Here is a 14,068-nt window from a genome sequence, read left to right as displayed (position 1 = left end):
CGAGAATGTGTGGTTAAAAAATAGAAAAAGTTTTGGATTTACGAGTAAATTTATTTTATAGGAAGAATGTGTGATAAAAAAAAATGAGCTAGGGGTAAGAGAGTTTTTAAATAATGGAACTCAAACAGGGGCTAAGTGTAGAATTATGAAATTACAAAAAAATTAGCTCACCAAATAATCCAGATGAGCCCAAGTATCAGATTTAATGCATAAAATACCAGTTAATTACAGGTGAAGGCGTGAAGCAATGGGAACCTATCAAAAATGAACTTGTTAATAAAGTAACTTGGACTGTAATTGCTCAGTCCTAGTTCATCCATTCAAGAAAGAACTTCAATTGTTTTTCACTTTCTGATTAAATATAGAGGTATAGTATGGACAATTCAGAAGAAAGCATTAGTAAAATGGAATTATATACCATGACAAAAGGCTGTATAGTTTCATTTTACAATAGAACCAATTTACCGTCAGTTATAAGCTATCGTAAGTGTTATTTGGTTTATACTGCTTAAGGCTGTAATTGGTTTCAGCTAAAAAGCAGGACTCGGGCCTGATGCAGCTTAAAGCATGCTTCCAGACAACCAGTGAATTTTAACATGAATACGAATATGCTGACTATATAATTCATAAAAAATTAGATTCTTTCTTTACCTCTTCTACAACTCATTGAAGTTGTTATTGCTAAAAGTACAAGGAAAAAATTATAGTGTTAGCATAGACAACAAAATAATTGCCTGTGGTGCGTTTTGATTTACAAGAGAGATACAATTCTAATATAAAATGTCAAAAGACGAAGATATAGACCAGTATAAACATGCTTTTACGAATTCACAACAAATTTGTTCCATTATATGCTTCGGTATATGTAGTTTTGGATCGAAATGAGTGACAAATCAATTTAAGTAAGCTGACATAGGATGCAATCAAACAAAAACGAGATTCGTAGAAGGAGAGAGAAGGGATGAGAAGAAAAGGAGAAAGGGGAGAAGATTAGAGAGAAGTGGGGCAAAAACCAGAGAAGCCGAGAGAAGAATATGGGGGAGAACATAATTACAATGCAACAACTCTCTTTATATAGAGTTTAAACTAATCTAATTGAAGTAGAAAACAACTAAAAATACTAGAAAATCTATTGAGTAAAACTCTAATTTCTTTTCCTAATAAGACTCTAAACTTGGAAAGTCTTCATACAACATATTTAGTAGGATCTCCATCAGCCATCCTTGAGTATACGGGGACTGTGGATTATCCTGTGGTTGGTTATGGTATATTTTGGCTCAAAAACTACACAATGGCCATAATTGCTTATTAATGATATGTATGGGCCATAAGTGCTAGGAAAGAAAGATTTTTAAACGAATTCACAGTAAAAGCTAATAAGAAAAATAGCTCTCTTTCTAGTTTTTACTTATGAAAATAGTCTTCTTTGTACTTAAAAAATAATATCTATTTTATCCTTGTTAAACAAAGCACGACCGTCAAAGTATTGGGTGGGGAGTTGGTTCCTTGTCCAACTTGACCGACTCATCAAGTTGGGCAACTTGAGAGAAATTATGGAAAGCAGTCTATGCTTACATCAATTTTACAAGAAAAAAATGCGAGTAAGCATCTTAAGATTGCCTAAGCAATACTTCTATAATTTGAATACTTACCAGCTCCAAAGCCATGGCCAAAACCCACTCCAGAACCAATGCCTGCTTCAAGGTTCTTTGCTCGCAGATTCCTCAACTGGAGATAGGATCAACATGGACAAAGAAATGTCGGAAAACTTGCTACTACGTTACCAAATCATCCAAACAACAGATATTAGGAAAACCTACTGAATTATTGACGTGCCTTCCAACATTAGAAAAAGCATCTGTTGCACCTCGAGTGGCAACCATAACTTGGTTCGGAACTGGTATTGCACCTGATGCACAAATTAGCTTCAAAGTTTGTTATGATGAACAAAAGCGTTTAACCCATATACAAAATCACTGATTTTCTATGACATCATCCTGTTGCATGTCCAAAAAATGAATCAGAGCGATGTTTCCATTTACAAATGGATAAAACGACAATTGGTCACAAAAGAAATGATGAACTTAACCCAAAATCAGATTAAATATGTCCTGACGTCATATAGAAACTATAAACTAAATATAGTTGAGAAATAAAGTTAATCAAACTAATCGTCAAGAATTTCACCATATATTTTATCCACTACTATATAGTTACCAAAGGAAAAATTCGAAATTTCTTACATCCCAAAAACCAATTAATCCTCGTGATATCATAAGCAAATTACAGCCTTCACAGCAATGCAAGCATTCAAACTCCATGAACATGTACCTAAACAAGTTTTAGGATATACTAAACTTGCTCAATCTCATGTTTTCTTTTGTTTGCATTTCGGATTAGTCCTATCTAAGATTCCAATGTCAATCACCCCATTTCTCCAATAGCAAGAAGCAGTTGACCCATGAAAAATGCAAAAATAACCACGATATAGAAGATCAAACACGATGATGTATTAACTAATTAAACATAAAAAACTCCATAAACTTACAATCAAGCAAACTACAGATTTCCACATTATGCCAAATTTCCACCATCATCATAAATCAATTACATGTAATATAAAAACATAAAGTATAACATTTATACATGAATTTTGGCCATTCCCTTCTTTGGGTTTAAATAAACCCCCGAAGTTCATTCTCGTATTTCTTCAATCAGTAGTTACTATTCTAGAGAGACAGATATAGTTGAAGACTGAAGAGCGAAAACTGAAATATGGAAAACTGATTACCTAAATTTATAAGGCGACCAACGCCGATGCCAATGCCACAGCCAATCCCAAAGCCAGTGAATACTTGAAACACTTTCAAAGTAAAAGGATTCTATCCTCATCTCTCTTCTCTTTTGTGAACTTCACTTTCCTTTATTTGGCTCCAAAACTATTCATAACTGATTCGTTTCCTCTATGAGAAGGTACAGAACTAAAGGTGGGGACTGGGAGAGATTCTCCATAATCCTTTTCTTCGTTCCTCTCCCAGTGGCATTGTCGTTAAGAATCTTGTCATCTGGTGCTCTGTTCGGTTGAACGGGTTTTTATTACTTGGGCCTCAACTGTCAGCCCATATACACCGAGAGAATATCAAGCACTAAAAGTTGTGAATAAAACAAAATTTAATCCATAGAAACGTTATTAAACACAATAAATATGAGTTGTAAATGTAGTATGTAAATTATAAACGAAAAACCAGAAATAAAACTAAGAAGGAAAAAGAACAATTCGAGACAAGTGAATTTCACTCTTTTCTTAAAATAAAATTGCTTGCTACGGTGCTTACGGTTCACAACACCATAGTCCCGTAACTCGAGCCTCTGATCGGGTCAGGTAGAATATTTTTATAAATATGCAACTGACTCGGTAAAAATCGAGTTGACTCATTGGGTTGACCAAGTTACCTGACGAGTTTTATATTAACTTGATCGGTTGACTAATGATTCAAAAGTTTGTCCATAAATTTTTGTTCTCTAAAAGAGTTGAACCTTAGATCTCCAAGTTAAATGAGTAACACTTAACCACTAGAGATCAAGTGTTTATTATTATGTATTTGCAATAATTATATATATGTAAATTATTTATAGTTTGCTAAAAATATTTTTAAAAAATTATAGTAACTATTTTGATTAACATAAATTGAATATTTAACAAAATAATATATAAATAATTAATAATAGATAATTTTTTTTCTTTTTGTTTTATCTAAAAAAAACTTTATACTTTAAAAAATATTTTATAATTATTAAGCATTGACCCACCGGTTTAACTACTAACCCACCGATTCGACCAACAACCCGAGACCCGGTGCCTTGATCGGGTCAATGGTCGGGTCGGATTTAATAACTATGCACAACACTGATCTCCCAAGATACAATAGATTTACTTATGGTAGAAGCACTTCAAATCACAAGTTATAGCGAACTTTCGATGGAGTCTCTCTACAAGAAGAAAACAACTTTTGAAGGAATTTGGAAGAGGTTTTGCAAAAGATTTATGTAGTGCTTAATGCAAGTATGACATGGAATATTTAATGAACGTTCAAAATGTCTTATTCATAGAGGATGAGGGGTTACGAACGAAGTGTTGCGTGCCAAACATTGCAATCTTATGAACAAAAAGTATCACTTACTGTTGTTAGCTCGTCGTCGTCAAAATATTTATAAAGACTTTTTTACCTGCCCAATAGTCCATCGACGGAGTTGGGCAATTTTTAGGCCTGTTTTCCTCCATTTTCTTTTCAAATTTGGATCGTAAGTTCTTATTCATCCGGAATTAGTTTTGAGATTTCAAATATATCACGATGATCTACTCAATGAGTATAACAAGTTGATATATTTATATTTGTGATTTGACAATCGGATCAAGTCCGAATATTTGACCGAAATTGACATGAAAGTCACTTTTTTACTTTTGATTTTAACACTTTACCAATTTTTCTTAAATTTCAAACTAATTTCCAACAATCCCCCACATAAATGAAAATTCAAGTATGCATATACAATGCGAAAATATGATGCATTGTAGAGAGTGGAAAACACCACATCAAGTAAAGTAGCTTCCGGTTTTGGCTTCTTCACTTTTAATCTTGAATTTTGCCTCCTTTGATTCTTTAATTCTTCTTCTTGCTCCATAGTCTTGATTGTTGATCATGATTTTGGTCATTGGATCTTCCTCTTCAATATGCTTTCTCTATTAATTATTGTATTCATGGGATGACATAAAGAATGAGAAGTTGCATGTAAATTGGGGATCATAACCTTATATATAGTTTTCATATATATTTCACCCATCATGAATACAATTCTTAAAAAATCTAAACTTTATATATATAATTCGGCTCACATTTTATTTAGATGCCATAAGCCTAAGAATTTAATTATTTATTAGATCACTTTAATTTTAGGTTTAACTTTAAGATAAACTTATACACAATTAATTACTTATGTAGGCCCGCGTGACAAATTAATAAACCCAAAGTATTGTGCCCATGTGGCTAATGGTACATTTTTGACGTTTACCCATGGAAATGAAAAAGGGAATAAATTAAATGCATTTTTGGAGACTTGAACTCGGGCTATTATAGTATTGTAGATTCAGCATAACTCTGCTAGACAGGTTAAAATCCGGTGGAGTTGGAAAAGCTTGAAAATGATCGATTTTCTTCTTCAGTTTGATGGGAATTCCTTATAGTTCAATAGAATGAATTTTACTCATGAAAGGAAGAAGCTCACTCATAGCAAGAGAATTCTCCTGTTGGGTTTTAGTAGGTTTCATTTTTCTCTAGGAACTTGCCCTTATGCAAACGAACCATCTCAATTTTTCAACCCAGAAACTTTATATTAGAATCTATGGTGCTTTTCTTTTCACGTATTGAATCGATATATTCTATTCTAAGAGAGTGTTTGAGCCCTATTTTTATAAAAAAAAATATATATATGTTTTAGAATATTAGATTGATAGGGAATGTATGGTTGAAAAAGAGAAAAAATATATATATATATTTTAAGAAAAATGGAAATCAAACAAAACATAAGTGTGTCAATGAGCATTCTTAACACATTTTTTTAGCCCAATTTTTTCAAAACTCATCTTCAATCATGCATTCTTAGATAAAATATTTTATATATAAATCTAAAATATTTTATATATAAATCTAAAATTTTTTCTTATTTTTAAACATGCATTCTTGAAAAAAAAATCACTATTTAAAAATATATTGTTCCCAAAAAAAAATGGGGTTCAAATAGAGGTTGCCCCTATTTGGACTCTATTTTTTAGAAAATACATTATTTTAAAACTAATTTTCAATCACACATTCTTTTATAAAATAACATTACACGTAATCCTAAAATTTTTCTTATTTTTTAATTATATATTCTTCAAAAAATTATTATTTCAAAATAAATTTTCTCCCGCAATCTCATTTTAATAAAGCTCAAATACGGGGTAAGTCGGCTAATATTGCTTAGAATTGATTTGAAATGAAGTGCGGTTTTGTGTATGCACGAGGAGAGTTGAATGGCTGAAAACCAAATATAGGTCAATGAGATTTTCTCTTTAAAACATTGTGGAATATAAATTTTAACAATAAAATGAACATATTATGAGCTTTTAAATGAGGAGAAAATATACCATTATCCGCCCAAATGGTAATAAGTCCCATTGACCATTGTGTCCTCTATCCATATTTGAAAAGTAGGTTTTACTCAGTAGCGAATCCAGACTTCTGAGTCAGCATGGGCGGCCTTCTATCGTGGCCACAATAAAATATTACGAGCCCATTTGATGCTCTTTTTTTGCAAAAAAAAAATGTATTTTGAAATAGTGATTTGATGGATAAAGTGTTGTTAAAAATAAAGAAAAAGTTTGAATTTGCGTTAATATTATTTCATTGAAAAATGTGTGATTAAAAAGAAGAAAGAAAAAATGTATTTTGAAAAAAAAAATAAGGGGAATGATACAAGACCTAAAAATTAAATAAAACAATTATTTGGTAAATATTAAAAGTATTTACCAAATAATATTGTGGCCAAATTTTGCATAATTCAAAAGAAGAGCAACAATGTTTACATTTGTATTAAAATAACTTGACAAAAATAAGTTTTTTTCACATTATTGCGATAATGGGCTTTTAATATAGATTTTCACGTTATTACCTCAGTTACACTATTTTCTGATGGAGCACTATTCTTTAGAAATTGCAAGTTAATCTATACATTAATAGGTTCGAATATTTACATTTGTATTAAAATCGCTAAAACGTAACATATATTATTCTGTTCAATTTCATGCTCAAATTCAATAAATGTTTCAATGGTTAATCTCCTCATAATGCTGAGAGAACCCAGGTTCGAATCCTCCTCTCGTATTTTCATGAATTTTGGTCAAAATTGTAGAAATAAAAATGTTACACTGTAAATTGGTTGGGGAGGAATTTGATCCCTAGACCTTCAATATGAATTGGCAACCTTCCAACCAACTTAGCCACAAAGAAGAACGCAAGTCATTCGAGTTAGCTATATAAGTTCAAACTTTATCTATCATCAACCCAAAAAATAATTACTTCCGGCGGATCCAACTAGGGCGGCCGCCCTAGCTGGCGGACCCCTGGATCAGCCCCTGGTTTCACTTGTAAGTAAAAAAAGTTTAAAATGATAATTGAAATAGTAAAATAATGATTTAAAAATTAATTTTTTGAAGTGAAAAATTGCTACCAAAGAAAGGTTTAATATTTTCCTTTACATCATATTGTGTAAAACTAATGTGATATGTACACTCATTCCTCTATATTCTTTTTGACGTTGCCTTTGTTTTTTGAAAATTGGGGGCGAAAAACTATTTTTGTTTTTAAATTTTCCAGTGTTGTTTTGTCGTGCGACACAATGTTAAAAAATGTAAAAGTGATGAAAATCTAACATGATTGATTATATAATTCATTATGTATATGTACAATTAGCAAAATTCATGAATTAAAAATGAGTAAATAAAAATTTGCCCAACAAAAACCAAAGAAACAGAGCGAAAGAAAAGTTACTTTCTTCCTTCTACCCACGCTCACTCCATTACTACAACCTGCAATCCAATACCATTTTCCCAAGAATTATAGAATTATCCCACGAATTTGATGCTGTAAATTAGTCCAATTTTTAAATTTGGGAGAGTGAAATTATGAATAAGTTAATTGATTTTGGGAGAAAAGCCATGTTCTACGTTAGGGTTCTTTCGGGATACGAAGAGCGCAGAATCCGATCTTATCGTTTACAGCTCCAACAACGCGTCCAACAGGTTTGTCTCTCTTTTTCTCATTTTTCCACTGCGTTACTTTGACTATTCTATCGTTGTTTATCAACATGAAATGTTATTATTCAATTCAAGAATTGAATAAATTAGTGTAATATAGAAGATGATGTGCTTCAGTGCCTTTCTTTTATGGGGTTTTGGAAAAATATGGAGTATTTGATGGTTAAGGATTGTATTGAATGTAATTTTGCAGGTTCTGTATTTTGAAGTCAATTTAATATACTGTGCGACATCGAGCAAATGTTAAAACCCGATTAGTAACTTCTGTCTGGCTTCAGTTCGAGTTCTCATAAGTTTGATTATTTTCTTGTGACGAATCTTGTCTGTAAATGTACGTGCTAATTTTAATTTTATTCAAACAAATAATAGGATCAAAATAGTTCTATTTGTAAATGAGCTAATTTACAATATAATATTGGGTATCAACCTAAGATATAGGTATAGTTATATTAGTTGATCTGATGCTTGAGATTTTGCTTACACTGAGCCTTCTTATGCATCTCTATTCTTAAATTTGTGTTCCAATGTGCTTAGGCTTTCATTCTTATATCTGACTAGGCACAAGAGAGGAAGGCAGAAATCAGAAAGGTCCCTGAACAGATAATTTTATCAGAGGTGCGGCGGATGGTCGAGGAAATGCAAGCTTTGAATAAGAAGTTAGATGAAACTGTGAGTTTATGTTTCTGATTAAGCTTGCTAAATTTCCCTTTACCGTATGATCAGCCAATTTTGGAACTTGTAATTTATAATTCTTTGGTTATGTCTTATGATTTAACTATGTTACTGGGGAGGGTGTCATTTCTATTTTCACGTGGCGTAATACTCCCATTTCTGGAATTAGGTCATGTCAGTAATATACCTTGCCGTTATATACTGCAAGTCTATAATCAATTGCTTGATTCCACACAGCTAATAATTATCCACTCTTCTGTACTATTTTAATCATTTGAAATTTATTTCTCTCCCAACTTTACTTTATTTCTGCTGGTAATGAATATGTTTTGAGCGCTTTTGTTCTGTAAACCAATAATTATAAATTTTAATTAAAAGAGCTACCCTTTCTTGTTGCCTTAAATAAATGTAATGCATTCTCTTTGAAGAATAATTTTGCCTTCCTGTTGACATATCTGCAATTATGAAATTTGTTATTAAGAAAAGAAAGGCAGTAAAAAATTGTCAATGTTACACACATATATTAATCCTTGTCTCTATTTTATATATTCTTATTCTATGAAGAGTTGTACTTGCCAGCAAAGATCTTTGTCATATGACTTGCAAGATTCTGGTACTGAGTGAAGATTGGCTTTCCTGAGTTTTTGACTCATTAAATCAGGGACATGCGTTTTCACATACAGACTTTCCAACATCTTATCTCGTCTGTAGAATTTGGCTGTTATAAGTTCTGATCTTCTATTAAGGAACTCAATTCTTTACTTATCAACATCTGTGGGAGCAGAAAGTGAAACTTCTTATGGTGCCGTACGATCTAATTACTTGCCAATGAATAAACAAGTGTATTGACTCTCCTTTTAGTTCACCATAATATTGCTTGCTAGTTGCCAATGAAAAGACTACATCGTTCAGGTTCTCCTTTAGCACATCATAAAAAGATTCAAGTGAGTGGGGACTTGAGCTCTCATTAGGCATCATTGTTTATATGTCTGCACCAAATTCTTACCTAGTTAACTTAATTTCTTGCTCCTACGGACTTTAACCAGTAGCCTGGAATTATAGATGAACGTCCTTCCCTTATCAATTTAATGAGTCCTTGTCAAACTCAGTAATATTGCTGTTTATGTGTGCACATATTTGGCTCAACATATTTAGTGTCATTGTTGGGCTGTTCGTCATCTTGAACACAATTAAACAAGCAAATAAATTGGGTTTCTTAATGACTTTTAAGTTCGAACATTTCCAACATTTACAAAGATAGCGATGGTAAGTTCCTGCATCTTCTAACCTTTGCTTTGCTCTGTATTGAATTATTTTATCCAACTTATCATCAAACTCCAATCTTTGAATTTGATTACTACCACAGCAGGAGACCCCTCTAGATTGGCTTAGGTTTTCTCACAAAACCAGTTGATTGTGCTGAAAAATGGGTAATGAATCTTCTTTAATATGAATTTTGATGTATTCTTAAGTGTACAAATACTGTTACTAGATGCACGTGGGGAAAATTCTTACTGCCTTGGAAGATGCCCAGTTAACTTGGCTCTATTATTTCCTTTCTGCCTCCCTTGTTATTGGCTATTGAAAATATGGTTAATCATATTTAGGAGGCTGCCATTGAGGAGTACTTTAAGCCGATTGACAAAGAAGCCGAGATGATAATGAAAGTACAGCTTGAAGGAGAGGAGAAAACGGTGAAGGAGATGATGAGAACCATGCAAAAACAGGCTTTACTCGAGGCAGCTGATGCAGAAAAAATTGGTCGTTTGCAAAATGCAGACGCTGATCTACACAAAGAGGAGAAAACGTCCATAAGCAAGCATACTGAAGTAAGATAATTCTACCCAACTTTTGTTAACTTTTTAACAATCTATTTACGAAAGCGTCGTGCTTTTTCTTCCCCATAGTTACATTTGGTATGGCTACATTTATGAAAACATGATCCATGTTTTTATTTTATTTATTAATATTTTAATTTTGAAGCTGAGAGATTACTACAGGAAGAAAAGTAACGACAGTGACATTGTCAAAAGTTATTCGAGGGTGAATGTCAAAATAGTATTGGATTTTAAGTTTGACTTTATCAATTTGGTAATCTTGTCAATTAAAAATTCTGGATGCTAAACTTAAGAAAATAGTTAAATACGTATGAATAAGTTTACTTAATAATTAAGGCCCTGTTTGGTAGGGATTTTTTGCCCCAAAAAATTGATTTTTTGACCGTTATTTTACTATTCAAGCCGTAATTTTTGACTTCTTCTCTCACATGTGGACTCCACTTTTCTTTTAACGGTCAAAAAATCAATTCTCAAAATTCCTACCAAACGAGCCCTAAGTTTGAGACTAAACGAGTATTTTTATTAATTTTAATTTAAAATAAGTAACTAACTTAATTTTTTACTGTCAGACTGATAAAGAAACGTAAATATATTTAGAAAAGATCACAATGGCATGCTCAAGTCAGTGGTTAACTGTTACCACTTAACTATTTCTTTGTCTAATTCAATGAAGCTTTTCCTTTTAAATGCTACGTAATTTTTATTTTATTTTTTAAGGAAAAAAAATGTAAAGTATCTTTGTAGTTTTAAAAATAAATATTTACGCAAGTAAATTTTCAAGCTTACCCGTACTGTTGTGAGTCAAAGAAAAATTAAAAAATTTCATATTAGTGAATATCGAGTTCAAACAATAATGTTAGAATTGACATTGCGATTATAGTTCTAATATTTGTTTAAAACAATATTAATTAATTTGATTTGAAAATTAATTTTAAAAAGGCAAAATTAAAAAATAGAGACTATGATTTCCTAATCGTTTTAGTTCTAGCTCGGAAGTTCATTTTGTTTTTCAAGAAATATTTATGGATATTGCTTCATCTTAAATTTTTTTTTTAAGTATTGACTATCTAAAACATAAAGTATTTTGTATTTGGGTTTTGCTAAAATAATAGGAGGCTAATAGCCTGCTTGATCGAAACCCCACAATCGAAACCCCACAAATAGGGGGGTCTCGCTCAACCTCCCTGTTGTAATAGCAAAACTCTTTTGTATTTAGAGTGTCTCTTGAAGATACTCTAACAGTTTAAATCTCTCATCCAATACTCGATTGAGCTCAATATTGTTTTTCCCATTTTATGCAACCATGAAATTTTGATTGATTACATTTCATTAAAATAAACAAAAAATAATAATAATTTAGACTCGTGGGTAGATTATGCTCAAATTACGACCTTCTTCCATAAGTTGTCGTTTCGTGCACTTAGTGATGTAAAAGGGCCAACTCATTTACTTCATTTCCCTTCACTAACGCTTAAAACACTCTTCTTTTTTCGATCTTTTTCTACTAATGTAATGTCTTTTATTGCAATGATACTGAGATTATAGTGTTAGCCAATAGTCAGTGCACAATATATATAACTCAGTGGAATAAAAAAAAAAAATATAAAGGAAAAAAAATAGTTATTCATTGGCTAGCTTCAATGTGTTGATATTGCAGATAAGCTAGGCACAAGTTCGGCCCTGAGATTTTGGGAGTCTTAGGCCAATTTCAAATATGAGACCTATATATAAGTAAAAATACATGTAAAATAAAAAATAATAATTTTTTTGAGGTCCTCACCGAAGTGAGACTTTAGGCGATTGCCTACCCTGTCTATAGTCAGGGCCGACATTGGCTAGACAACGGCCCATTGAACTTAGATTTGTCCTCATTAACAAACTTAAATTTGGTTCGGATGTTGCTTTAAAATCATCAAACTCGTTCAAAGTCACGCATTTGCAAATTACATAAGTTTGTCAAATGTACATTTATATGAATGGAAATACAAATACGAGAATTTTAATGTCGAATTTAAAAATTCTTTAAAATGAACTTAATTCGACAATTTAATAAATTTATAGTTTCTTCTTTAAAGAGCTTTTAAGATTAATCCAAACATGATAAAGTTGACTGCGCTCATGTGACAGCTAGGTAACTTAAAAGAAAATTTTACCTAGCTCAGTCACGGAAACAATTGGGGGAGAAAAGAGAAAAAAAAAAAAAATTCTAATTTTATAGTAACTTTGAAAAAAAAAAAAAAAAGACTAAACTAACCAAGCTCAGTCACGTAAACAATGGGAAAAAATAAAAATAAAAAATAAAAAATTTCTAATTTTATAGTAACTTACTAACTTTGGGAAAAAAAAAAAAAAAGACTAAGCTTCCATCATCACATGTCGATCTAGCCTTTAACAATTGAGTAGATTCTCGTGTCCAACTAGGTTATCGCTATAGTATACTAAATCAACATTTAAATCCGTTTCAGATGTCAAATCCAAATACGTTTTCGTTAGTCTCAAGATTAATAACATTCCACGTTTGTTGGAATGTTGCAATTAGTTTTTGGTCAATTAGTTACATAAATAAATAATTAATTTTCTTGGTGATAAAATAAATTTTAGATAAGCAATGAAAATGAGAATATTGGTTCATTGTTTATACCGGAGATTAGGTTCTCTGTCCTAATAAAGACAGCTTATATATGTCTTTTTTATAACCTTTATAATAATAATAATTAAAATAGACACCTTCATTTTATCTAACAGGTAAATTGGACATTCCATCCCCTAACTTTTTCCTTGAGTACAAATCATGGCCCTGACATTTTATGGTCATATTTTATATAGTCGATTCCGAGCTAAACGAGAATAAATTGTCATCCTTATAAGAGCAATTCTATAGAATAGGCTTAAAAACAGACCGCACAAGTGTTAATGCATGATTGGAAACTGAAAAAAAAAAAAAAATCAACAACTTGCTGTCACATCAGTCTGTTTTTTCTTTCTTGTTTATTGGCCTGTCTGTTTATCATTTTCCTCCTGATAATTGTCTCAACTCTTGACAAAAACAAAATTAATCAAATTATTTGCATCTTGTAAAATCTCGATTAAAAATATTAATGAACATGGCATTGTCAAAAGTTGTTCAAAGGTCAATGTCTTACATCAACTTAAAAATATTATTGGATCTTTTTGGATTTAAATTTTTATTGGGCATGAAATATTGTCAATTAAGTTATGAATGCAAAGCTTATGAAACTTAATTATTAAGTTTGAGAATAAAGAGTACTTTTTTTTTAAAGAAATCTAAGTGCGAAATAAGTAAATAATAAATTACTTAATTTATAATTTACGGTCAGAATACATAGAGAAAAACTAAATATATTTAAGAATGATCTTAATCACCCCGTACGTTATCATAGTGGCATGCGCAATTAGTTGATAATTGAAATTTTTCTTTCTCTATTCCATGAAACTTTTCCTTTTCAAATGCCATGTTTGGCTAAGCTTAAAAATATTAATTATATGTTTTTGTGTAAGTAAATTAGTAAGGTTGAAAATGAATATTTTTTGGTTGAGTAGTGTTAAAAACAAGTTATTTATTTTAATAGTGACATCTACTTTAATGTTGAAATGAATAAGTATTTACTTATAAGTAAAAAAAAAAGTAAAGTATCTTCATAATATTAAAAATAAAAATCCACTGAAAAGTAATTTTTCAAGTTTA

The 14,068-nt window shown here is 31.2% G+C and overlaps 2 protein-coding genes across 3 annotated transcripts in view; one reads left to right on the top strand and one right to left on the bottom strand.

Annotated features, from left to right (window-relative positions):
• LOC111386777 overlaps positions 1-3,039 on the bottom strand; it is a 5,163-nt gene extending 2,124 nt beyond the window's left edge. Inside the window, exons 1-3 of one of the 2 annotated variants that reach the window (XM_023011253.1) lie at positions 2,792-3,039; positions 1,821-1,909; positions 1,653-1,728 (exon numbers count right to left, since the gene is read on the bottom strand). In XM_023011253.1, the coding sequence (XP_022867021.1) occupies positions 1,653-1,728; positions 1,821-1,883 (139 nt within the window). In that variant the 5' untranslated portion in view covers positions 1,884-1,909; positions 2,792-3,039. Of the gene's footprint in view, positions 1-1,652; positions 1,729-1,820; positions 1,910-2,646; positions 2,742-2,791 lie in introns of those variants that run through there. The other variant, XM_023011252.1, reaches the window with a different exon arrangement.
• Positions 3,040-7,530: 4,491 nt separating this feature from the next.
• On the top strand, positions 7,531-10,596 carry LOC111386776. The gene is made up of 3 exons (XM_023011251.1): positions 7,531-7,837; positions 8,411-8,521; positions 10,132-10,596. The coding sequence occupies exons 1-3, from the start codon at positions 7,721-7,723 to the stop codon at positions 10,360-10,362; spliced, it is 459 nt and encodes a 152-aa protein (XP_022867019.1). The 5' UTR covers positions 7,531-7,720; the 3' UTR covers positions 10,363-10,596.
• The last annotated feature ends 3,472 nt before the right edge of the window (positions 10,597-14,068 follow it).

Source organism: Olea europaea, unplaced genomic scaffold, assembly GCF_002742605.1.
Source record: "Olea europaea var. sylvestris unplaced genomic scaffold, O_europaea_v1 scaffold372, whole genome shotgun sequence".
Taxonomy (NCBI): Eukaryota; Viridiplantae; Streptophyta; class Magnoliopsida; order Lamiales; family Oleaceae; genus Olea; species Olea europaea.
This window is presented reverse-complemented; position numbering and strand designations above follow the sequence as displayed.

Bases quoted from the DNA above. Each gene is read 5' to 3' on its own strand.
- LOC111386776 (XM_023011251.1), top strand. From the start codon at position 7,721: ATGAATAAGTTAATTGATTTTGGGAGAAAAGCCATGTTCTACGTTAGG. The intron at 7,838-8,410 runs GTTTGTCTCTCT...ATATCTGACTAG, and splicing joins TCCAACAACGCGTCCAACAG to GCACAAGAGAGGAAGGCAGA. The intron at 8,522-10,131 runs GTGAGTTTATGT...AATCATATTTAG, and splicing joins ATAAGAAGTTAGATGAAACT to GAGGCTGCCATTGAGGAGTA.